Source organism: Stigmatopora nigra, chromosome 23, assembly GCF_051989575.1.
Source record: "Stigmatopora nigra isolate UIUO_SnigA chromosome 23, RoL_Snig_1.1, whole genome shotgun sequence".
NCBI lineage: Eukaryota > Metazoa > Chordata > Actinopteri > Syngnathiformes > Syngnathidae > Stigmatopora > Stigmatopora nigra.
Genome location: NC_135530.1, coordinates 1,940,244 through 1,963,516, shown reverse-complemented (window position 1 = coordinate 1,963,516; position 23,273 = coordinate 1,940,244). Strand labels below are relative to the sequence as shown.

Here is a 23,273-nt window from a genome sequence, read left to right as displayed (position 1 = left end):
ACAGGCTTCCGCTTGACGGCGCCATCTTGGGGAAATAAAAACATTTTGGACGAAGTCGGCGGGCCGGATTAATAAATAGCCTAGCGAGCCAGATATGGCCCACGGACCGTAGTTTGCCCATGTATGATCTAAAACCATTTAATGTTGTATTTATTGTATTGGTAAACTAAGAGTCCACAGTGAAGACCTAACACTAAACTAAAGTGCTACCTTAATTCCCAGATTTAAAAACACTTACATATGTGTAATTGGCAGCCTTCGTCGATTATCTCGATATAGGTGATGATGTCACCCGGATTAAAGGAGATCTCATCCACGTCCTCTGTAACAAAGATCGAACAATTACATCCTCAACGGAAATAGGATTGAAACTTACATTTAAAAACAAAACAAAAAATGAAAAAACATACCTCCTTGATAGTCGTAAATTGCTGAAGCTTGAAGTCCACCATCGTAATCGTCTGTCACTGACATTTTTAAAACATAAGATGGTTAATAGTACTGCCATGTGACAGTGGTGTCAAACATACGGCCAAGTAATACCAAGAGTCAATTCCCACTAAAAGTGTTTTATTGAAAATTGCTCAATGTTAGCAAAAACAAAGATGATATGAGTTTAGGATGGTTATTATCGTTTTGAAGTAACAGGAAAAATATTGACCCTTTGTTTTACAGCCCCTGAACTGTTGAATACCGACAACCATCCAACAGGAATAATATAAGCAAGAAAGAAAGAGGACTAAACCTTTACAACCCAAAATAAATTAGACATAATCACCCTAGTTAATAATGGCAAGGAATTCTGACGTAAAGAGAGTTGGTTTTAAGTAATATGGTATCTAAAGGGTTTTCCAAAGGATTATCGCTTATTACAATATTACATTGCACAATTTTTGTATTGATTCAAAATTATTCTGAAGCGATCCTTACGGTTTCGGTCCACTATGTAGCAGCAGTCAGCTAGGGGAAAATTGTATTGGGGTAATTAGTTATCGAGCATTACTTCACTCATTTTCTGAACCGATCGCTGGAACCACATGCAAATGATGACAGAGCTTACTGTTGAGACCAGATCCCAAAATTATATTCATGAGTGTAATATGTTAGAGAGTTTAATATCTAAGTAGTTTAATATTCAAGTACTCTTGAAAACGGCTCTCAAAATTATATTTATGAGAGTTTAATATCTAAGTACTGCTTAATATTTAAGTACTGTTTAATATCTAAGCATTGTTTAATATCCAAGTACTGTTTAATATCCAAGTACTGTTAAATATCCAAGTAGTGTTGAAACCAGCTCTCAAAATTATATTCATGAGAGTTTAATATCTAAGTATCTACTGTTTTCAAAAGTACTTAGCTATTGAACTCTCTCAGGAATATAATTTTGAGAGCTAGTTTCAACAGTAAACCCTGTCACCATTTGACCAGCGACCGAAGGTCCGAGCACTGGATCGAACCCCGGACCACTCAGCTGATGGTAGTTCCTAGCACGTACAGGCAAAAACAGAAAGATCGGAAAGTAGCCCGAATGAAAAAAAAACATTTGTTTCACGGGAATGCGGGACGGAATGATTTCGGCCATCGTATAACACTTAATTTTTGTGTGTGCACAGAAAACTACACACAAAAAAAACCTCAACCCCTACCATAAATGTCTAGAATTCATATTTGGATGCATAATAATTTCCCTTCATATCCTCTCTCTTAAAAACGTAAACAATACCTCCCTAAAATGTCTAGTCCCTAACCACTTGATTGGTCGCAGTTCCAAAAAAAAAAATCAGACGGCGGTGATTATTTGTGGGAATAGTTAAGTTTAAGGTGTGTCTCCAACGAAAAACTGTCATGCGATTGTGCGTCTAAGCGTACGTAAAGTGCAATGTTTGTGTGCGGGAACCCTTTTAATGGCGTCACAGGTAGCCGCCAACGCACAACAGCAGCAGGACGTGAACGCACAACAAGTAGACGCCAAGCAGCAGCGGCGTACGGCGGCGGCGCCATCCCGCGCCGCTTCGCAACGCTCGCAAAAAGCTACCCGTGGCTCCTCTTCGGGTCTGCGGGTTATAGAAGATAGGGGGAGGAGCTTGAGCCAATTGAAGGGAGCCAATGATATTAGAGGCTGGAAGAGACTCACCCGTGTGACGGTGCCTTCGGGTGGATCGATAAAAACGGCCGTCTCTGATTGGTCATCCCATTTGCCATGGCTGGAAAAGAGTTTGGGTTATTTCACTTATTTATTGGTATTTTTAGTTTTTATATCTTACCGCCTAAGTCGATCTTGGGCTTCCATGAGCTGGTCTTCAGCACAAAGTCTTTGCTGAGTTTCTTCCTCTAATCTGAGGGAGTATGGAGGACATGATGCTAGTACAGGGGTGGGCAAACTTTTGAGGCCGGGGGGCACATTGACTTTAAAAATTTGGTAGATGGGTCGGGTCAGCACAAGATATGATGCATATAAAAAAGTGCATCCGTTAACAGTACATATGAAACATAAACGGAAAAAAACGGACTAGAAAGTATTAACATACTCATTACCTATCATTAAAGTAAAAAGTATAAAGTACTACAAAGTAAAGTAAAAAGGAATGTATTAAGAAAAATTAAAATGTCATTTAAAAAAGATAGTGGGGAAAATGTGACAGATGGGCGGGGTCAGCGTTAAAATAAGATACAGATAAAAAAGTGCATCCGTTAACAGTACATATGGAACATAAAGGGGAAAAAAGGACTAAAGTATTAACATACTCATCACTTATCATTAAAGTAAAAAGTATAAAGTACTACATAGTAAAGTAAAAAGGAATGTATTAAAAAAATCTCAAATCTAGGACTCTTACACATAATTGTTAATGGATTCCAATGTTCTATTTAAGAACAGATTTCAAGTTTGGACACCACCAATCTACACACAAATGTATCACGCCATACCTCTGCTGCAGTTGCAAGAGCTCAGTCCGAGAGGTGCGCGTCTCCTGCAAGCTGCTTCTTTCTTGGGGACCACCGGGGGCACTGTCCACTTCCAGGGAGACCTGCTTGTAAGCAAATCAAAAGAATTAGCCTTTGGAGGTTTTGATTTCCGACAATGTTTTTCTTATTATAATTTTTTTTCAACCTCTCCGTCGCAATGTTCTTTCTGGCGTTTGGGGGTGTGGCCACGGGCTTCTTCCAACATGGCCGTGAGCTGTCTCAGCTGCTGGTCACGTTCGGATAGGGCGCTCAGGGTCTGCTGTTTCAGATTCTCGGCTTGGGTTAAGTAGTCTTCATGTTCTAGTCTGGATTTAAAATTGAAAAAAATATATAATATGTATACATGCCGTATTTTCACGACTATAAGGCACAGATAAAAGTCTTAAATTTAATAGGCGTCTTATAATCCAGTGCGGAAACATTAATCTATACTGTAATTAGTTGACTATTTGATTCATTTCTATGAATAACTTTTTTTTATATACCAGAAGCCATACAATAAAGAATTTTAAAATGTTTTTCCATAACTGGCTGCATCTAAAAAAGCTTTGTGTATTTAAAATACAGAAATAGCACTCGTTGCTGACACTGAGGCTAAAAATACAATGCGCCGGATAGTCGTGAAAATACGGTATATGTGTAAACATGAATAAAGTTATCCATCAACATGACCATCTTGTGAGGTAAAATATTTGGAGTTGTGACCTGAGCGTTTCTATTTGATGCTTGTCCTTGGCCTCAGTGTCCTCCATTTCTTGTAGCGTGCTGGCCAATTCATCATTTTTCTTCTTCTCCTCAAGAAGTTCCTGGTTGACTTTAATGAGCTCTCCGGCACCCAGGCGAGCCAGTTCCAACTTTTGGCTCTTGACATGAGACGTCTGCGCATGAAGCTCTTCCAGCTAACAGAAAAGGACAACAAGTATTCAGAGTAGTATTTGCTTTTTGACAAATAGGATTAGCAAAATGCAATTAATCGTTAAATTTGAACATGTTTGGGTCCCTCTAAGCTTAATTGTGCACCACTCTCGTCTTCTCTGCGCAGCAGCAATCATATGGCGCGCAGTAAATAAAATCCAAACTTTTGTTTTTACCCCTTTCCCCATGATGGCGCTGTTTACGCGGCAGCCAGTGGCAGTAACTCTGTGCACTCTTATGTTTTTTGTGTTTTACATGAAAAATTAGAAGGAACATTGACATGCACCTACTTATGGCAAGTATGATACTGGTGTACCCATAACGAGCAATGATGATGTCACTCACACTGGTACTCAGGTTGTCTTTCTGCCCAGACCAACGAAAAATTAAAGAAAACATTGCTCACCAGTCTCTCTCGGTCGTTCTGTAGGGCTTGCAGGGCGTTCTTCAAGCTCCAAACTTCTCCAGCAACGTTGGTAGAAGGACTCCCGACTTTGCCCACCTCCTCCAGCTTGAGACCCAACTGCCGGGCTTGTTGTTCAGCCAAGTCCTTACTATCCTGAAGGGAAGCCATGGCCTTACCAAAGGAGAGATTCTCCGCCTTCAGTTTCGCGGTCATCTCCTTCTCCTCTAGAAGTTTCTGCTCGACAGCTAACAGATCCTGGGCCAGCTCGGCTACCCTTTCCTGAGCGCTCTCGGACTCTGTGCGCATCAGGTCTCCTTCCCATCGTAGCTGTGAGAGTTCCTTCGTCTCCTTATCGTGTTCCTCTCTAACTCCGAGAAGGTCCTCTTCCAGGGTTCGTGTTCGCTCTCTGGCGGCTTCTAGCTGCTCTCGAAGTTTCTCCGCCTCGGCTCCGGGCATAGTCTGCTCAACCTGGACCATTTGGGATTGGTCCTGGTTTCTCAGGGTGTTCTCCAGGTCGTGGCGTTCCTTCTCCAAGGAGGCGATCTGCTCCTTCTGGGCTGCAAGAAGCTGTTTGTGTTGAGTGTCCTTCATACTGAGAACTTGCTTGAGTTCGTCACGGTATCCATGGAGCTGAGCGGATAGTTTAGCCTTCTCGGCATGGAGGTCGTCCCTCTGCACCAGTAGAGAACGCAACTCCTCCTTGAGACCATTATTCTCACTGGCCGATTCTTGAATCACAGCATCCTTGTCGAGCATAACCTGAAGATGTTTCTCCTCTAGTTGTTTGTACACAGTGAGTAAGCGATCTCGGTCATCTTGCAAGGAACCCATGGCCTTGGTGAAGGAGTCCAGCTCGGTTCTCCGGCCTTCACTGGTCTCCTCAGACTTCCGTAGCTTCTCCTCCACATCTCGTAGTTCCCCTCGCTTGACCTCTAGCTCCTCCTCAGCATCTCGAGCCCTGGCTTCCGCCTCCTGGCGTGCATCTTCAGCAGCCTGGCAAGAGGGTGAAAACACAGGGCTTTTTATTCCAGGACATTGCATTTTTTTGGGTAATTCCACCTTACCTTGGCAACGGCCTGCTCCTTCTCATCCAGCATTTCCACTTCCCTCTTCTCCTTGTCAAGTAACGCCACCTGCAGAGTCTCGGTGGAGGTCTTGGAGTTGTGGAGGTCGGCCTCCAGTTGCTCCAAGGTCAGACACAAACGTCTGTATTCCGCCTCCCTCTGTCGTAGTTCCAGCCGTGCCCTGCCGACGTCCTCTTGCAGTACAGTCACCGCCTCCTCCAGAGCGTTGGCCCTCTTCCGGTGTCCTTCAACCTCCTCCCCGAGTACCAACACTTGGTTTTGCGCCGACTCCAACTCGGTGGCGGTTTTCAGCAACTGTGCACGATCCCCTTCCGCCTCTTCTCGGCTCTGGTTCAGGTACTTCTGCGCCTCTTCCAATTCCAGTTGCCGTTCATTGGCCGCTTTTTCCAACCTGCAAAATAAAAATCAATCATTTCTAGGACCAGGTAGTGGATTTGGTGACTTACCTTTCCAAGGAGAGCTGAAGTTCTTCCTTGAGAGAACATTCTTTCTGGAGGTTCTCAGCAAGATTCCCGGCTCTGGTTTCCGCTTCCCGGATCTCAGTTTCTTTACCGAGAAGGTCATCTTTAAAACGAGTTTCCCATTGCCGGGCTTCGTCCAGAACTCGGTCTCGGTCGTCTTGAAGTGAGGACATGCAACGTGAGAAGGCGGCGAGTCTAGCCACGGATTCGTCTAAGCGAGCCTGCGTTTCTCGAGCTCGTCTATCAGAAACCTGGGCGGCTTCCCTAGCCGCCGATGTAGCTTCTTCTTCTTTGTCCCGTTCAGCATAAGCCTCATCCAATCTAACCTCCATCTCTTTGAGTTCAGCTCCTAACCTAAAACGTACAGAATCCAAGTTTTGCTCGGCTTCAGCTTTCCATAGAGCTTCTTTCTGTAGAACACTCTTATCCAATAATTCCTTTTCAACCGTTAGCTGCTTGAATTCCTCATTGATTTCCTCCAACTTGCCTTTATATTGGGTTAACTCCATTTCACTTCTCTTCAACTCCTCTAGATGTTTGGAATTCTTCTGTTGGGATTGCTCTAAGTTCTTAGTAAGTTCTTGACGATCCAATTGCAGGGCTTTGGCTTCTACTCCCAACTGGCTAATCCTCTCTTGATAACGAATGCTGTCCTTCTGGAGTTGACGGACTTCCATTTGCTTCTCCCTCAAGAGTTCCTCCAGTTGACGTGATCGACTTTGGCTACCTTCTTGGACTCTGTGAGCAGACCTTAGCTGTTGCTCCAGTTCCCTACGTTTCCCCATTTCTGCCTCGGCTTCCGCCCTCTGTCGCTGAGCTTGCCTTACGTCTTCTTCCAGCCGGGCTACTCGGTCCATCTGAACCCGAGCTTGGTCTTCAAGGTCACCCCGTTGTCCCTCTAACTTTTCCAACTCCTGGCGAAGTTCTGAAAAGTCTTCCTGGTGGGCTGCCGCCTCCTGCTGGTAACCGGCAATGCTACCGTTGAGTTGGGCTAACTGGTTCATTAGATTCTCTTCTAGATTGTCCTTTTCACTTTCCAGGTTCTTAAGGAGGTCCTTGAAGAGGACTTCTCGTTTTGATGCTTCCTCCATTAGACTTATTTCTCGGTCTTTGCTCTCTCGTAGATTTTCTTCCAGGGCGTCGACGAGGTCGGCCTTTTCGTTGCTATTCCGGAGATCTTCCTCCAGAGAGGCCATTTTGTCCTGGAGTTGAGTTTCCCGTTCTTGCCAGTGGGACTTCTCAGACTGTAGATTAACTTCCATGGCTTTGAATTTGTCCTCTAATGAAACAATTTGTTTTGTCAGTTCCGAGTCAACACCTACTACAGATTCTGAAGCTACCTGTTCATCTGGATTCTGCTTTTCTGACTCTACCACTTCTTTAGATTCAATCATTTCTGTCTCCAAATTCTGCTTTTCCTTCATCTGTGAAACATTGAGTTCCATTTCCTTCTTCAACTCCTCCATTTGCTGTTTTAAAGTCTCTCTTTCTGCCACCACAACCTCATAATCATCTTTCAAAGTCTTCCTTTCTTCCCGAAGTCTGTCCAACTCAGCGTTTCGATCTTCATCTTTCAATTTCACCATGCCATCTTTCTCCTCGCCTTGTCGAAGTTTTTCCATCTCCTCTTCCAACTCGAGGATTTTCTGCTGCTTAGCTTTGACAAACTTCCTCATTTTATCTTTGACCAACTCGGCTTCTTTCCGGGCTTCCCTGGCCTCCATTTCAGCTTCTTCCTTAGAGTTCTCGATGGCTCTCAACTTGGTAGCCAGTTCTTGTCTCTCTTGCCTGGCGGCTTCCAGAACTAATCTAACCCGTTCTGCTTCGTCACTCACATTTTCATAAGACCTAAGCAACGTTTCATACTCCTCCTTCCCACTCCGGACCTTCTCCTCCCATTCTCTGCAGACCTTATCAGCTTCTTCTCGAGCTAGTTCTCCTTCTCTTCTACATGCGTCTTTCTCACTAGCCATAGCATCCATTGCTAACTTAAGACTCTCACAAGACGAGCCCAAACTTTGGTTTTCAATCAACGTACGGTCTACTTCTTCAATAAGCTTCGTACGTTCTATCCTGAGCTTCTCAAGGTCTTCCTGAGCAATTTCCATCTTCTGCTTGAGCTCAGTGATGAGACTTTGATTAGAAGATAGCTCCTCCTTCTGGGTTTTATTCTCTCTTAGCAGTTCTTTACGAGAGATCAACGCCGCCTGAAGTTTACGTTGAAGTTGCTGGAGTTTGGTTTCACTCTCCTCCAATACTTCCTCTTCTTCTACTTGCTTACGTGAAACCTCCATCTGTGACTTCTTGCTCTTCTCAAGCTCCTCCCCCAAAGACTCAATTAATCTGTCTTTATCGGCCACTGTGTTTTGCATGGAGACAATGGACTCATTTTGCTCGCCAAGTTGCTGACTCAACTCCGTAATCTCCCGGTTCTTGCTATCCAGAAAGAGTTTAAACTCCTCAACTTCAGCCTGAAGAGCCGCCATGGATTCGGCGGATTGAGCGGACGCCGTGGCAGTAGCGGCTTCCATTTCGGCTTTCAAGGCTTCGGTACAAGACTCCGCCTGGAGGTACTTTTCTCTTAAATCATTCATTTCATCAGAAAGGACTTTAATCTGGCCTTCATTTTCACGTAATGCTAGCAGTTCCTTGCTAATTTCTTGCACTTCCATCTCCTTTTGGGATAGACTACTTTGAGTTTCCTCAAGTCGGTTTTCAAGGTCCACATTAGCCAGTCGCATTGCCTGGATTTCTTCCTCAATAGCTTTCAAGGATTCCTGCGTTTGAACTGAAGCATCTCCCATTGGTTTGTTTTCTTGGTCTTCTTGCACCACAGATTGAAGTTTCTCAGAATCCGTTTCAGATCCCGCAAAGTCCACCCAGTCTTCCTGGACCCAATCTTTATCTGAGGATTTCTCGAGGTTCTTAGACGGAATCTCCTGTCCCATATGTCCGATTCTCTCTTCTAACTCCCCCACTTTGGTAAGAAGAGCTTTACTTTGTCCATTCTGTAGTTCGAAACGTTCCGATAACTCCGCGTATTCCTCCTTTTGTTGCTTCAACTGATCCCGATGATGGCGGTCTTTCTCTTTGGCTTTACGGATGCTCTCCTTACGAGATTCTTGGGCCTCAGAAAGCTTTTTCTGGAGGTTCTCGCACTCTGTTTCCAGAGAAGCCACTTGGGATCGTAACAAGTTGTCATCTACACTTTCAACCTGTTCAGTTTCTCCATCTTTTCTCTCCGCCAACGTTTCGGATAGAAGTTGCTCCTGTTGGATGATGGTAGATCGAAGGTTTTCAATAGTTTCATCTTTAGAGTTCAAGGTTCGTTCCAGTTCAGCTAGTTTAAGCTCATTCTCCTCAACAGAAGGTTTGAGACCCTCAGGTACCACATCATCTTTTTCTACACTCGTCTTTGCTTCCATCTCAGCTACTTTCTTCGTTAACTCTTTCCGTTGCACCAGCACAACCTGCAACTTTTTTCGGGTATTCACCAGTTGGGTTTCGAGCTCTTCCTTGGACCTTCGTAAACTAGCTACTTCTTCCTCCTCCTCTACCTTCTCTTTCTCCGCCGATTCTTCTTTTAACTGAGTGAGTTCTACCAATTGTGCTTTCAGTTGATCCACTTGACTATCAACCAAAACTCGCTCTTCTTCTGCCTGACTGAGTTTGACGGACATGTTTTGATCAAGTTCTTCCATCTTTTGCTGGTTCTGACCAAGTCTTTCCTGCAGTTCACAAATCTCCGCCTCTTTCTTAGACAAAGAGTCATTATCCAGAACTGATTTCTGCATCTGTTCCAATATGTGACTCTCTACATCTTGAAGCTTCCTTTCTAGTTTTGCCGATTCGAGCTGGCTATCGTTTAACTGTGTGCTCAACATCAAACTTTGGTTTTCCTGCTTAGAGATAGTTTGGCGAGCTAGTTCCAGATCCGATTGGAGAGTCTGCATCTCATCTTCCTTGGCTGTTCTGTCCCTGGATATAATTTCAATCTGTTCTTCCAGAAGAGACATTTCAATCCTCCATTTTTCCGCCTCATTGGTGCTCCACTGACTAAGATTTTGTAAGTTCTCTCTGGCAGAGATTAGTTCTTCTTCAAAGTCTCTAGCCTGCACTCCAACTTCTTCTTTCTCAGCCAGGAGCTTTTGCATTTCTTCTTCTAGACTATCAATCTTCTCACGAGACTCGGTAGCAGCTTCTCTAAGCGTTTGGACTTCAGTTAAGAGTTCACCATACCTGATCTGGAGCTGCTCGGCTACTGCCTGAGCAAAAAGAACCGATGGAGCATTTTCCACGGGAGTGTCTTCCTGAGCAACATCACCCGAAACCGTCTCTTGCATGATGACGGAAGAAGGCGTGGCTGAAAGGGACGAGGTTTCCGGATCCCACGATTGGAGCTGACCAAAATCCTGGATAACCGATGGCCACTCTTGGCGTCCGTCTTGGTTTACAGCTTCGAGAAGAGTCCAGCTACTGTGAACCACTTCGGAATCGGTGCTGGTGACCATTTCGTCCGAAGATGTTCCTTTAGAGACTTCGGGAGATTCCTGATGTTCAAGGAGTTCCGGGCTACTCTCGTTATCAGCGGAAACGGAGAGGATGGACGCGTCTTCGGCAATCAAGGTTGTCTCCTCTTCCTGAGTGTCCTCCAAGCTGTCGGGAGGCGTGGCTAAGTTATCTCCAGAGTCGTCAATTTCGACCTGGTCTGGAGCTTGATGGACATTTTGACCCGTGGTGACATGGCTGGGTTCTTCAACTAAACGAAGACGTTCTTCCAGGATACTTAACTCTCTGTCTTTTTCAGATAGTTGTTGCTCCAGCAAGAGAATGGTCGCTTGGAAAACCGAAAACCCAAATTTAAAATAATAAATGACTTGTGAAAAGTCTTGGACTTAAATATTCTTACCTTTGTCAGTTTCATCTGTATGTGATTGGCATTCCAAAGGCTAAAAAAAAAGATAAAAATAAGTTATTAGTTGTTCCGAGTATCTCGTCACAAGTTTCAAGGCAGTGAAGGTCAAATTGGAGAGTGGGGGATGTCAGTGGAAGAGTTCAGAAAGGATTAGAAGGCTCATTTCATGTCTATGACCTGGTTTCAGTCAGGTCTTGTCTGACTTTGCAGATTAGACCGTCTTATTTAGGAGCCTCACCGGCATGATTTGCTGCTCCAGCTGCTGGACATTGGCTACAGCGTCATCCCTCTCATTGGTGCGTCTGTCAAGTTGTTCTGAAAAAGAAAGAATATTATTGGGTTACAAAAGAACATTTTTGAAGACGCAATCTATGTTCCCTCTAATTTTCCGTTGGTCCACTTCCTCACCTTGCAATTCCTTCAGGTCACAAGTGAGCTCAGCACAACGATCCTCACTCTCTCTGTGGTCATCTTTCAGCTTAGTCACATGTGCCTCAATGGACAGAACAGTGTCCAGAATGAGGGAAAGGTCTTCAGGGACCATTTCGTCATCTTCCAAAGACCGGACCACTTCAAATGGGAGAGTACGGAAATGACTCCAGATCTCAGCCAAGACTTCCTTCTTTTTCTGGGCCGCCTCTTGTGAAAAAGCCAGTTGGTTCCGGAGATTTTCGACTTGGTCTTTTGTGTCCTCCAGGTCGCTTTGGCTGGACCGGACCAGCTCAGATTGGGCTTCTCTGGAAGACGCCAGCTCCTTCTGGAGACGAGATATTTCCAGTTGGTCTCTCTGTGAACCGTCATGGAATGTTTGGATGCTTTCTGTCATGGACGCCAGCTCTCCTTGCAGCCTGGCAATTTCCACATTCTCCTTTTCTAATCTATCGATACTAGCCGCCTCGCTCAGAGAGGACAGATCGGCGGCGTGCCTGGCCGCTTCCTCGTTAGCTCGGAATAGCGCCTCCTGGAGGGCGGTGTGGGCGTCGCTTGCACGCTGGGCCCATTCTTGCTTCTGTTCAAGGGCTTCTGCCAGCTCGTCCTCCATTTTCCGGAACTCTGCGGTCAAGATCTGGGAAGAAAAACAGGTGCTCAGACTTGATATAGCAGGGAGTTGCAACTACCGCAGCAGAAGGATTCAGTCAATGAGGTGCTCGGACGTTTGGTCGCCGGTCAAATGGTGACAGAGAGTTTACTGTTGAAAGCACCTCTCAAAATTTGAATTATGAGAGAGTTTAATATCTAAGTACTGTTTAATATCTAAGAGAGAGAGTTTAATATCTAAGTACTGTTTAATATCTAAGTACTGTTTAATATCTAAGTAGTGTTTAATATCTAAGTACTGTTTAATATCCAAGTACTGTTTCATATCTAAGTACTGTTTAATATCTAAATAATGTTGAAACCAGCGCTCAAAATTATATTCATGAAAGAGTTTAATATGTAAATATCTACTTTATTTTCAACAGTACTTGGATAATAAACAGGACTTAGATATTAAACTCTCTCTCATGAACATAATTTTGAGAGTTGGTTTCAACAGTACTTGGATATTAAACAGTACTTAGATATTAAACAGTACTTAGATATTAAACAGTACTTAGATATTAAACTCTTTGTCATAAATATAATTTTGAGAGTTGGTTTCAACAGTAAACTCTCTGTCACCATTTGACCGGCGACCAAACGTCCGGTCACAGAAAACCAATGCCATTTCCTCAAAAAGAAATAAAAATCCGAACCTGTTTTTGCTGGTCTGCACTGAGAACTTCCTGCTGAAGCATCTCCAGTACTTGCGACCGGGATTTCAAGGATTCCTCCAGTTCCTCGCACCGCCGCCTGGCTTCTTGAAGGGCCTACGAGATACCACGGACAGAGATTAGCTAACCAGTTAGCGCGGGTTCTAATTGTGGAGCGAAGTATCGCGTACCTTCTGCAGCTCGCCGTCATTGGACGCTGGCGTGGTGGCGCTATGCAGCTCCTCTTCATGTTTCTGAATTTGCTGTTGGAAACGCACGTCCTTGTCTTGCACCACCACCTGCAGGAGCCTCAACTGCTCGATGTGGGCGGCGTCCTTCTCCTTTAGCAGCTCCTCGGCGGCTTGAAGTTGAGCTCGCAACTGGCTGCTGTTGGTGACCTCCTCACGAAGCTTGTTTCTTAACTCTTGCAGGTCGTCCTCCGCATCTTTTGAAAAAGAGCTGTCCGGGCTCTATACATACATTAAAAGATGTTTACTCTGTATTCACTCAGGGAGGTATAATTCCTTGAGACTTACAGTTGTTGCTTCTTGTCCCTTTAATTCGTCAATCTGCTTGCTGAGGGAGGTTATCTTAGCTTTAGCCTGTAGTTTGAGCTTACTAAAGCGAGCTTCGCTCGTCTCCCTCTCGTTCTGTGAAGAAACACATTGCATTTGGTTTAATATCTAAGAGAGAGAGTTTAATATCAAAGTACATTTGACAGGCGACCAAACGTCCGGGCGACCAAACGTCCGGGCGACCAAACGTCCGGGCGACCAAACGTCCGGGCGACCGAACGTCCGGGCGACCGAACGTCCGGGCGACCAAACGTCCGGGCGACCAAACGTCCGGGCGACCAAACGTCCGGGCGACCGAACGTCCGGGCGACCGAACGTCCGGGCGACCAAACGTCCGGGCGACCAAACGTCCGGGCGACCAAACGTCCGGGCGACCAAACGTCCGGGCGACCAAACGTCCGGGCGACCAAACGTCCGGGCGACCAAACGTCCGGGCGACCGAACATCCGGGAGACCAAACATCTGGTCACAGTCAGCAATTGCACTTTTTTTTAGCTTATTCAACCTTGAGAAGTGCATCTTTGCTAGCCAGCTGCGTGTCCTTGTCACGGATGAGTTCTTTCAGCTGGACCACCAGCTGCTCCAGGTGGGCCAGGCGCTCCATAGCCTCCTCATCTGCCGGGGATTGGACCGCCTCGGGGGGCAGCTGGTGAGCGAGTTCACCCGCCTTGGGGGAAAAAAAATATTTTCGAGAAAAATGAAGAGTTTGTAGTGTGAAACCATTAAAAAGTGTATATTTTCACCTGTGTTTCACCATCATGACCCTCTTCTCCAGAAAGCTCCTGGAGGACGTTGGCCAGGGTGCTGAACATAAAGACGGCACTGCAAACAAATGGTTAAAAAAGTTGTATGTACTTTCATTTTAGACAAACAAAAAACATTGGCTTGAGTATTATAAGGCAAGCTAAACGAAAGCAAAATCCGCAATTATACCGTCAAACTTTTCCTGCATACATTGGCGGTGATCCCTAACTGGTTTCCGAACTGTCACGATCTCCACCGAGTTTTCCCGACCTCTTGGTCCGCGGTTCTGCACTGACTCGCGGTGTTTAACCCACATCTACGACTCATCTATGGAGAATTTTAACTCAAAGTAGCTGGACATTGATGCTCTGAGAGGGCGGAATGCTAAAAGGCAAATAAACTAGCAGCGAGAAGGCACGAGAGCGTTTGTTTACAGTAGTTTCCGCGTCTATGCTACTTAGCTAACAAGCTAGCACTGGCGAATTAAACGCGACCATCTCGATCGGAGGGAATAAAGAGCGCCGACAATGGCAGTCTTTCGTGGACTACGCAAATAGGTGAAATCGGTTAAAAAAATGATTTTACACTCACCTGTACGAGTGCTTCCTGGTTAATCTTTTTTTGGCTTTAGCTCTTCGGATGGATTCCCAAGCAGAGCCACGTCACCCAACTCTCCCGGAAACAACTCGCTTGTCGCTGATTGGACGACACGGTAAGGCACCCTCTGTCAATTTCAATGTAAGAGTCAGTCATCAAAAAAACGCAAAAAGAAGTCAATCCTACAAAAATAAACGACCACTCCCATAAATATTGCCTTGACACTTAACATTTTTTGCTCATTTGTTGCCATTGACGGCACTAAATGTCCAATCATTTTGAATTGGGAGAGTATTATACCTTACAATTCAAAAGGACGTGCATGGCTGTCAATGGCAGCCTATGATTTTAACCTAAGTCAATATTTTTTTAGGTAAAAAAAATGTCAACAATGGCCAGACAGGTCAAGTTGATTGTTAGCCGTGGAAGGCAGCTGGTTCAAAGCGTGGCACTACTAGCTCACTACGTGGCGGTCTTTGTTTCTTCTGTGGACCGCTTCGTGCAGTGGATGGTTGGCGTAGGGAATTGGACCACGCACTTTACGCACTGTACCCTGTCCATTTTTGGTTGCATCTACACAAACTTGCGGCGTGCCATGAGGTGGAATGCCAGAATTGAGTGACTATCCAACCTTTCTTAAACCCTCTTTTAATACATGCTACTTGTATATTCTATTTTTTTAATGAAATGCAAAGATTTTGACCGGCAGGGCAGAGTAAAATGGGGGGGATAACCAAAGTACCGTATTTTCACGACTATAAGGCGCACTTAAAAGCAATGTTCTCGTCTTGTATGTCTTGAATACTTAAACTAATATTTGGCTGCAGAATTCAAAGTTTGCATAAAAATGTGAAAAAAAATTGAACTGAAAATATTAACTTGCTTGACATTTTTGTCTGAATGCCGGTCGATATACAATAAAACATGCAATGTTTAAAACTTTTCATGGCTACTGTCATCATAACCATTTGCAAGGAGCAAAGAATTTAACCTAATAGGAAAAAATTCCATCAATATAAAGTTTAACTTTTTTAATAGTTGGATTGGATAGCTTTATTCATAAATAGATAAGTAATATACATATATATACACATATATACATATATACACATATACATACATATATACACATACACATATACACATATATACACATACACATATACACATATATACACATATACATACATATATATACATACATATATATACATACATATATATACATACATATATATACATACATATATATACATACATATATATACATACATATATATACATACATATATATACATACATATATATACATACATATATATACATACATATATATACATACATATATATACATACATATATATACATACATATATATACATACATATATATACATACATATATATACATACATATATATACATACATATATATACATACATATATATACATACATATATATACATACATATATATACATACATATATATACATACATATATATACATACATATATATACATACATATACGTACATACATATACGTACATACATATACGTACATACATATACATACATACATATACATACATACATATACATACATACATATACATACATACATATACATACATATACATACATACATATACATACATACATATACATACATATACATACAGATATATAAATATAAGCACATATATACATACACATAGATGTACATGCATTGATAGGGTAGGTCCTAACATTGAATTGAAATTAACACTAACAAAATACGGCGTTGTTGATTTTGTCCACCCCCCCCCCCCCCCCCATGCGTACCTCCTCGTGACGGATAATCATTTTGTTATTCGCCGCGTCAGCAGATCTAAAGGGAAGCGCCCGTTTTAATGAGGCGGTTTAAAGCCCTCACCTGTCTAGATTACAGCCGGGGATTATCGACTCGGGAAAGGTTGCCGTGAAGTGGACTACAAAAGGAATCCAGCGGTTCCCCGCCTTTGTTCACCGGCTGTTGTGCGACGACGATCGAGCGGCGTTTACAGCGGAGCGGTCGGACGAACGGAGATTTGGACGCGCTAAAAGATGGGTAACTCGACGGGCAGCACGGTGGACGACCTCCAGGCGGTGGAGATGCACTTGTGGTACAAAAAATTCATGACGGAATGTCCGTCGGGGCAGCTCACCCTTCACGAGTTCAAGCAGTTCTTCGGCCTGAGGGGTCTGGACTCGGAGGCCAATGCTTACGTCGAGCAAATGTTCCGCACGTTTGACATGAACAAGGTACGACCGACGCTAATTCATAAATTGCAGAGATAAATATCTGTCTTTTAAACTGGAATGGGCTGTGACCGGACGTTTGGTCGCCGGTCAAATGTACTTAGATATTAAACAGTACTTATATATTAAACTCTACAGTACTTAGATATTAAACTCTCTCTCTCATGAATATAATTTTGAGAGCTGGTTTCAACAGTAAACTATCTGTCACCAAAAGACTAGCGACCAAACGTCCGGCGACCAAACGTCAAAACGCCAAAACAAAACAGGTGGTAATTGGTAAAAAAAACAACATTAGTTTGACTTGATTTTTAAATTGGCAATTTTATTTAATTGGAAAGGTGGTAACAGAAAGTATTCTCCATATTTTTTAGTTTTTATACTTTTCAATTAATTTACCCTATTTTCACAACTATAAGGCGCAATGCATTATAAGTCGCACCCTCAATGAATAACACATTTTATTTTTTTTCTCCATATATAAAGTACACTGTATTATAAGGCACCCTGTCTATTTTGTAGAAAATTTAAGACTTTTAAGTGCGCCTTATAGTCCAGAAAATACAGTAGATTAAAAAAGGTGGAGTCGAATATTTGGATTTTTGTAACGATAAAATTAACGCACATGATTTACCTTGACTGACCGCATAAAAAAGATAATGCCATTAATACCAGCGTGTTAAAAAGATGACCTTTCCCTAAAGGTCACTGTCTCCAGATTAGCAAGAGATTACCTGACAGTTAAACGGCGACCTCCCTGACACACATAATTGACCAATTAAAAACAAGCGATTATATTTCTTCTAAAAATGAATCGCCCAATCCAATTAAGCACTCAAAACGCCACTTTATAGGACGGCTACATCGACTTCATGGAATACGTGGCGGCGCTCAGCCTGGTGATGCGCGGCAAAATGGAGCACAAACTACGCTGGTATTTCAAACTCTACGACGTGGACGGCAACGGTTGCATCGACCGACACGAGCTTCTCAACATCATCAAGGTCGGCGGCGTCCGTGGCGGTGGTTAGCTTAGTCGGTCGGGAAGATGATGACGACGACCTTTTGCTTCGGACAGGCTATTCGCGCCATTAACGGCAATGACAACCAGGAAGTGACGGCGGAGGACTTTACCAATGGCGTTTTCAACAGGATTGACATTAACGGTGACGGTGAGTACGCTAAAAGTGTCCGAAATAGTCCAAAAATGGGTTGACGGTATTGGTTTTGCGTCCCGTATCGACAGGTGAGCTTTCACTGGATGAGTTTGTGGCGGGCGCTCGTACCGATGAAGACTTCATGGAAGTGATGATGAAGAGTTTGGACCTGACGCATATTGTGGCGATGATTCACAGCAGGCGGCGTAGTGTTTAGTTAAGTACAGCGGTACGTCTTATTTATGAAATTAATGGATTTGGAACGTGAATTTTTCGGAAGTTGAGACGTATTTTACATATATATTTACACGTCCCCCAATACGACCAACTAAAAAAACTAGAAACTAACAAAGTATACTAATTTTGTGTGGAATCTGATTCGATCGTGCCAATTTCAAAATAAAGTACTGGAAATGTTTTTTCATTTTAAAAATTCTTTACTATCTAAACGAAACATGGTATAACTACGGCCCATGAGCCACATTAGGCTTTTTAATCTGGCCCACCGACATTGCCCAAGTATTTTTAATTTTTTATTATTTTTTTTTATTTACATTTTAATATTTCTTAATATATTCATTTTTTACTTTACTTTGTAGTACTTTATACTTTTTACTTTAATGTTGAGTGATGAGTATGTTAATACTTTAGTCCTTTATTTTTGTTTATGATTCATATGTACTGTTAACAGATGCACTTTTTTATATGTATCATATCTTGTGCTGACCCCGCCCATCTGTCAAATCTTTAGTCAACTTGAGCCCCGCCCCCCATGTTTTTTTTTTGTAAATGTAAATATAGCCATCATGGGGTTATGCATCATGTGAACCAATACATAATAAAAGACTAATTTTGAACTATTGTTTCAGATGACTTGATTAAACAGAATTAACATTAAGTGGTACTATTTGCATTAAAGTGTATTGATTTATTTTTTTCATGATCACAGCTTGGGGGAAATAAATGTCTTATAAGAAGTCGTAAATATACTTGACAATATCAAAATTCACCGTCCTGGGAAGGAAAAAAGATGCAATATATGTATATGTGTGTGTGTGTGTACTAGAGGAAACATCACACACACATACACACATATATACGCACATACCTGGAAACAGCAGTAATGAAGTCCAATGACACGGCGCATTTGTACTTGGGCGCATCCAACTGGTCGCTGTGACTGATTTCAGTTAGAAGCTGCAAGGTGACCAGCGAGGAAATCTAAAAGAGATGGGAGAGCAAATTAGGATGATTGGTCGCTAAGGTGGGTGCTCGGACATTTGGTCGCAGGTGTTTTGGTCAAATGGTGACAGAAAGTTGACTGTTGAAACCAGCTCTCAAAATTATATCGATGAGAGAGTTTAATATCTAAGTACTATGTTAATATCTAAGTACTGTTTTAATAGCTAAGTACTGTGTTAATATCTAAGTACTGTGTTAATATTTAATTACTGTGTAAATACCCAAGTACTGTGTTAATATCAAAGTACTGTGGTAATATCCAAGTACTGTGTTAATATCCAAGTACTGTGTTAATATCCAAGTACTGTGTTAATATCAAGTACTGTGTTAATATCCAACTACTGTGTTAATATCCAACTACTGTGTTAATATCCAACTACTGTGTTAATATCTAAGTACTGTGTTAATATCTAAGTAGTGTTAATATCCAAGTACTGTGGTAATATCCAAGTACTGTTTTAATATCCAAGTACTGTTAAAAACAGTAGATATTTAGATATTAAACTCTCTCATGAATATAATTTTTGAGAGCTGCTTTCAATAGTACGTAGATATTAAACTCTCTTAGATATTAAACTTTCTCTCATGAATATAATTTTAAGAGCTGGTTTCAACAGTAAACTCTCTGTCACCATTTGACCGGCGACCAAGCGTCCGGTCCCGGCTAGGTAAGAAGAGGAAAACCCACCTGAGAGAAGATGCTAGCCGTGGGCGCCACCCTGCTCTCCACCACGCTGTAAAAGATAGCGAGCAGGCGGTCCAACTGGAAAGGTTTGGGGCCCAGGAGGTGATTGCTTGTCTTTGGGGAAAAAGAAGGGCATGGATTATCTGGTGGTTTTTATATCATGAGCTCGCTTACCTTTTCGTTCTTCTTCAGGAATTTAGGTTTCTTGATTTTGCCATGATGCTGTTGGGGAATTTAAAAAATGCATTAATTTACATATTTCAGTAAAAACTCCCAATATTCCCTCTAAAATGTGAATTACTCTCGTCTTCTCTGTGCAGCAGCAATCATATGGCGCGCAGTAAATAAAATCCAAACTTTTTTATTTTTATTTTACCCCTTTCTCCATGATGGCGCCGTTTACACGGCAGCCAGTGGCAGTAGCTCTGTCCACTCTTATGTTTTTCATGTTTTACAGCATGTTTTACATGAAAAATTAGAGGAAACATTGATTGCGATGATGTCACCTTGACGAAGAAGCGCTTGTCAGTGCGGGCGGGATTGTAGGACGCCAAATAAGCGGCAATGAGGAGGAACTTGGAGTAAAAGGGCAGTTCCACGTGAGTGTGAGCCGATAAACCTGAAGGAAATGTAATAATTAGGATAAGTGATACAGTCATTGTAAAAGGGAACTTTTCATTGGCTAGTAGTGACCTCTTAAAGGGCCGGTTTGCGTCTCCAGTTGCTGACTGTTCTCCCACTCCAGGCTGAAAATCACTCAGTAAATACTCGATGAAGGGATGAATTTAAAAAAAATATGGCTTACCTGGAAACCTCCCTCAAGTAAACAGTTTGCATGGCTTTTTTCAGATGAGGCTCAATGTTTCGCCACAGTTTGTGGGTGTCGCTTTCTGTTGCTGGCGTTCAAAATAAAAATAATAATTATTATTAATTATTAAAAAACACCTTGATTATTTTGCTAATTCAAGCCTTACCTTTCCCTTCGGTGACAGGCTCGCAGAATCTACTGAAGTTGAGCGCGGCCTAAAATGAAAATGATTAAGAAAACAAACTTGGGCTAAGTGATTTTTAAGGTGTAACCCACCCACCAGGTGACGTAACTCTCGGAGGTCCCTGCAAACGACGTAGAAGACGCCCAGCAGGATGTGAATGTAGGAAGCGTAGAATTCGGCGGAATAGGACGGGTGGCAGTCCCGTGATAATATTTGTTGTAGCTCAGCTGAAACAAATGAATTTAAATGACATTTTAATATTTCTTAGTACATTCGTTTTTACTTGACTTTGTACTTTATACTTTAATTATGAGTGATGAGTATGTTAATACTTTTGTCCTTTTTTCTGTTTATGTTTCATATGTACTCTTAACGGATGCATTTTTTAATAGTATTTTTTATATTATTTATATATATTACTTTGTACGCCATACTTTTTACTTGACTTTGTACTTTAGACTTGACTTTGTACTTTATACTTTTTACTTGAATGATGAGTATGTTAATACTTTAGTTCTTTTGTTTATATTTCATGTGTACTGTTAACGGATGCACTTTTTTACATGTATCCTATCTTGTGGTGACCCATCTGTCAATTTTTTTAAGTCAATATGGCCCACAGACCCAAAAGTTTGCCCACCCCTGATTTAGTTGGAAAATGGAGACTCTCACATAGACCTATAACATTCACCTCTTGTATAATCAGGGAAGTGGAGAAGAAGAGGCTCCATACAGCCCATGTTTGGCCGGAATGTGTCCCACGGGATATCGCTGAGAAAGAAGACGCTCACATTGTCTTCCACCTGAAAGGGATCAGATATTCCTAAACATAATCCAAATTCCCAAACCAAATGACAAACACTCACCAGTTCTTGAAGACGTACAAGAACGGAAATCAGATTAGCATCCATTTCTCTTAGCAACTCAGCTTTTTCCAACACCTGAAGAGTAAAAACAAGTGAATAAAAATGACCCGATAGCCCAGTGCTATTTTGTGCAACTTTATACTGACAATATAGCGTGTCTGTTCAGCAGTAGAGCAGGAGCGATGTTTCTTGTATATGCGGATGAAATCGGACAGTGACGGATTACGAGGCAGCGTGGCGTCTCCGCCGAAAAAGGTCAGCAGGACTTGTTCGAAGAGCAGGGCGACGTTGATGCACTCGGCGCAGCTGATGGTGACGTGGGGAAGCTGCGAGGATGGTAGGCATTCAAAACATATCATATTATTGTTCACGGATGTGCACAAAAACACACCTACCTCAAGTTCCTTCAGTAGAACGTTCACCACGTGACTTTTGCCAGAGGCACGATGACCATAGATGAAGATGGAAGGAATGCAGTACAGTTGTGGCTGTTGGAACAAATGTTACGCAAAAAAATTGACAGATGGGCCAGGTCAGCACAAGATATGCTATATATAAAAAAAAGTGCATCCGTTAACAGTAGATATGAAACAGAAACAGAAAAAAAGGACTAAAGTATTAACATACTCATCACTCATCATTAAATTAAAAAGTATGAAGTACAAAATAAAGTGAAAAGTACAAAGTCAAGTAAAAAGTATAAAGTACAAAGTCAAGTAAAAAGTATAAAGTACAAAGTCAAGTAAAAAGTATAAAGTACAAAGTCAAGTAAAAAGTATAAAGTACAAAGTCAAGTAAAAAGTATAAAGTACAAAGTCAAGTAAAAAGTATAAAGTACAAAGTCAAGTAAAAAGTATAAAGTACATAGTCAAGTAAAAAGTATAAAGTACAAAGTCAAGTAAAAAGTATAAAGTACAAAGTCAAGTAAAAAGTATAAAGTGCAAAGTCAAGTAAAAAGTATAAAGTACAAAAGTAAAAAGTATAAAGTACAAAGTCAAGTAAAAAGTATAAAGTACAAAAGTATAAAGTACAAAGTCAAGTAAAAAGTATAAAGTACAAAGTCAAGTAAAAAGTATAAAGTACAAAGTTAAGTAAAAAGTATAAAGTGCAAAGTTAAGTAAAAAGTATAAAGTACAAAATGATGATGTTGATCACCGACCTCTCCCATGATCGACAGTAGCATGCTCGCTTGTAGCTCCCGACATGGCAGCTCTTCAGCCACCATCAGCAACTTTTCCGTCTCGTAGCCTAAATGTTGCCCTTCTTGTCGAAGCGATGACATATTTCACCCTTCAGGAAAAGAGTTGACAGGTTAACTTCGATCAGATAGCATAGCTATCAATTCAAGTTTTGAAACTTCGCTGGAAAACGGGTTAAATCGTGACAGAAACAATGGATGATCACGAAAAGTGGTTGTTTCAACCTCGGTAAAGTCGTACTGGCTTTAACGAACTAAATCATGAGTAATAAACATATCAATCAAAAAAAAATACAAATGTTTGGCAAGAGAAACTTCGCAGTTCCTCGCGGCAACTTGGTGGCGTCAAAAATTCAAAAAACGCTTGTGTCATTTCCGGTGAGTAAGGATAATGTATTACGTATTATCCGTAACCAAGGCGCTAGGGCCAAATGAACATTCAGTATTTTTAA

General features: G+C 42.0%; 3 protein-coding genes and 1 long non-coding RNA gene across 5 annotated transcripts; 2 read left to right on the top strand and 2 right to left on the bottom strand.

Annotated features, from left to right (window-relative positions):
• Positions 1-553: 553 nt before the first annotated feature.
• golgb1 (golgin B1) lies at positions 554-14,511 on the bottom strand. 2 transcript variants are annotated; one of them, XM_077709157.1, is made up of 18 exons: positions 14,396-14,511; positions 13,804-13,882; positions 13,566-13,727; positions 13,022-13,135; positions 12,677-12,955; positions 12,489-12,602; positions 11,161-11,818; positions 10,991-11,067; positions 10,747-10,786; positions 5,823-10,674; positions 5,356-5,767; positions 4,292-5,284; positions 3,676-3,869; positions 3,116-3,275; positions 2,932-3,035; positions 2,268-2,339; positions 2,138-2,207; positions 554-2,057 (listed from the first exon to the last, which is right to left on the bottom strand). In XM_077709157.1, exons 2-18 carry the CDS (start codon positions 13,870-13,872, stop codon positions 1,914-1,916), a joined length of 8,514 nt encoding a protein of 2,837 aa, XP_077565283.1. In that variant the 5' UTR covers positions 13,873-13,882; positions 14,396-14,511; the 3' UTR covers positions 554-1,913. The 2 variants fall into 2 exon arrangements, with proteins under 2 accessions (XP_077565283.1, XP_077565284.1); XM_077709158.1 differs by having other exon boundaries at positions 2,932-3,032.
• LOC144180975 (uncharacterized) lies at positions 14,023-15,343 on the top strand. Its single transcript, XR_013324581.1, has 3 exons — positions 14,023-14,361; positions 14,436-14,516; positions 14,775-15,343. It is a non-coding gene; the product is annotated as an uncharacterized LOC144180975 (long non-coding RNA).
• A 1,028-nt stretch (positions 15,344-16,371) lies between these two features.
• On the top strand, positions 16,372-18,695 carry guca1aa (guanylate cyclase activator 1Aa). Its single transcript, XM_077709159.1, has 4 exons — positions 16,372-16,684; positions 17,536-17,685; positions 17,760-17,853; positions 17,928-18,695. The coding sequence occupies exons 1-4, from the start codon at positions 16,487-16,489 to the stop codon at positions 18,053-18,055; spliced, it is 570 nt and encodes a 189-aa protein (XP_077565285.1). The 5' UTR covers positions 16,372-16,486; the 3' UTR covers positions 18,056-18,695.
• Positions 18,696-18,745: 50 nt separating this feature from the next.
• Positions 18,746-23,179, bottom strand: orc5 (origin recognition complex, subunit 5). Its single transcript, XM_077709160.1, has 14 exons — positions 22,783-23,179; positions 22,019-22,111; positions 21,770-21,949; positions 21,624-21,698; positions 21,449-21,560; positions 20,854-20,984; positions 20,740-20,788; positions 20,571-20,661; positions 20,459-20,511; positions 20,272-20,384; positions 19,940-19,987; positions 19,769-19,879; positions 18,947-19,059; positions 18,746-18,852 (listed from the first exon to the last, which is right to left on the bottom strand). Exons 1-14 carry the CDS (start codon positions 22,903-22,905, stop codon positions 18,807-18,809), a joined length of 1,338 nt encoding a protein of 445 aa, XP_077565286.1. The 5' UTR covers positions 22,906-23,179; the 3' UTR covers positions 18,746-18,806.
• Between the last annotated feature and the right edge of the window lie 94 nt (positions 23,180-23,273).

Bases quoted from the DNA above. Each gene is read 5' to 3' on its own strand.
- golgb1 (XM_077709157.1), bottom strand. From the start codon at position 13,872: ATGTTCAGCACCCTGGCCAACGTCCTCCAGGAGCTTTCTGGAGAAGAG. The intron at 13,136-13,565 runs GTTGAATAAGCT...GTTTCTTCACAG, and splicing joins GCAAAGATGCACTTCTCAAG to AACGAGAGGGAGACGAGCGA. The intron at 3,036-3,115 runs GTTGAAAAAAAA...TTTGCTTACAAG, and splicing joins AAGAACATTGCGACGGAGAG to CAGGTCTCCCTGGAAGTGGA.
- guca1aa (XM_077709159.1), top strand. From the start codon at position 16,487: ATGGGTAACTCGACGGGCAGCACGGTGGACGACCTCCAGGCGGTGGAG. The intron at 17,686-17,759 runs GTCGGCGGCGTC...TGCTTCGGACAG, and splicing joins AGCTTCTCAACATCATCAAG to GCTATTCGCGCCATTAACGG. The intron at 17,854-17,927 runs GTGAGTACGCTA...CCGTATCGACAG, and splicing joins GATTGACATTAACGGTGACG to GTGAGCTTTCACTGGATGAG.
- orc5 (XM_077709160.1), bottom strand. From the start codon at position 22,905: ATGTCATCGCTTCGACAAGAAGGGCAACATTTAGGCTACGAGACGGAA. The intron at 22,112-22,782 runs GTCGGTGATCAA...TTGTTCCAACAG, and splicing joins TACTGTCGATCATGGGAGAG to CCACAACTGTACTGCATTCC. The intron at 20,662-20,739 runs GTAAGGCTTGAA...TTTGAACGCCAG, and splicing joins GCCTGTCACCGAAGGGAAAG to CAACAGAAAGCGACACCCAC.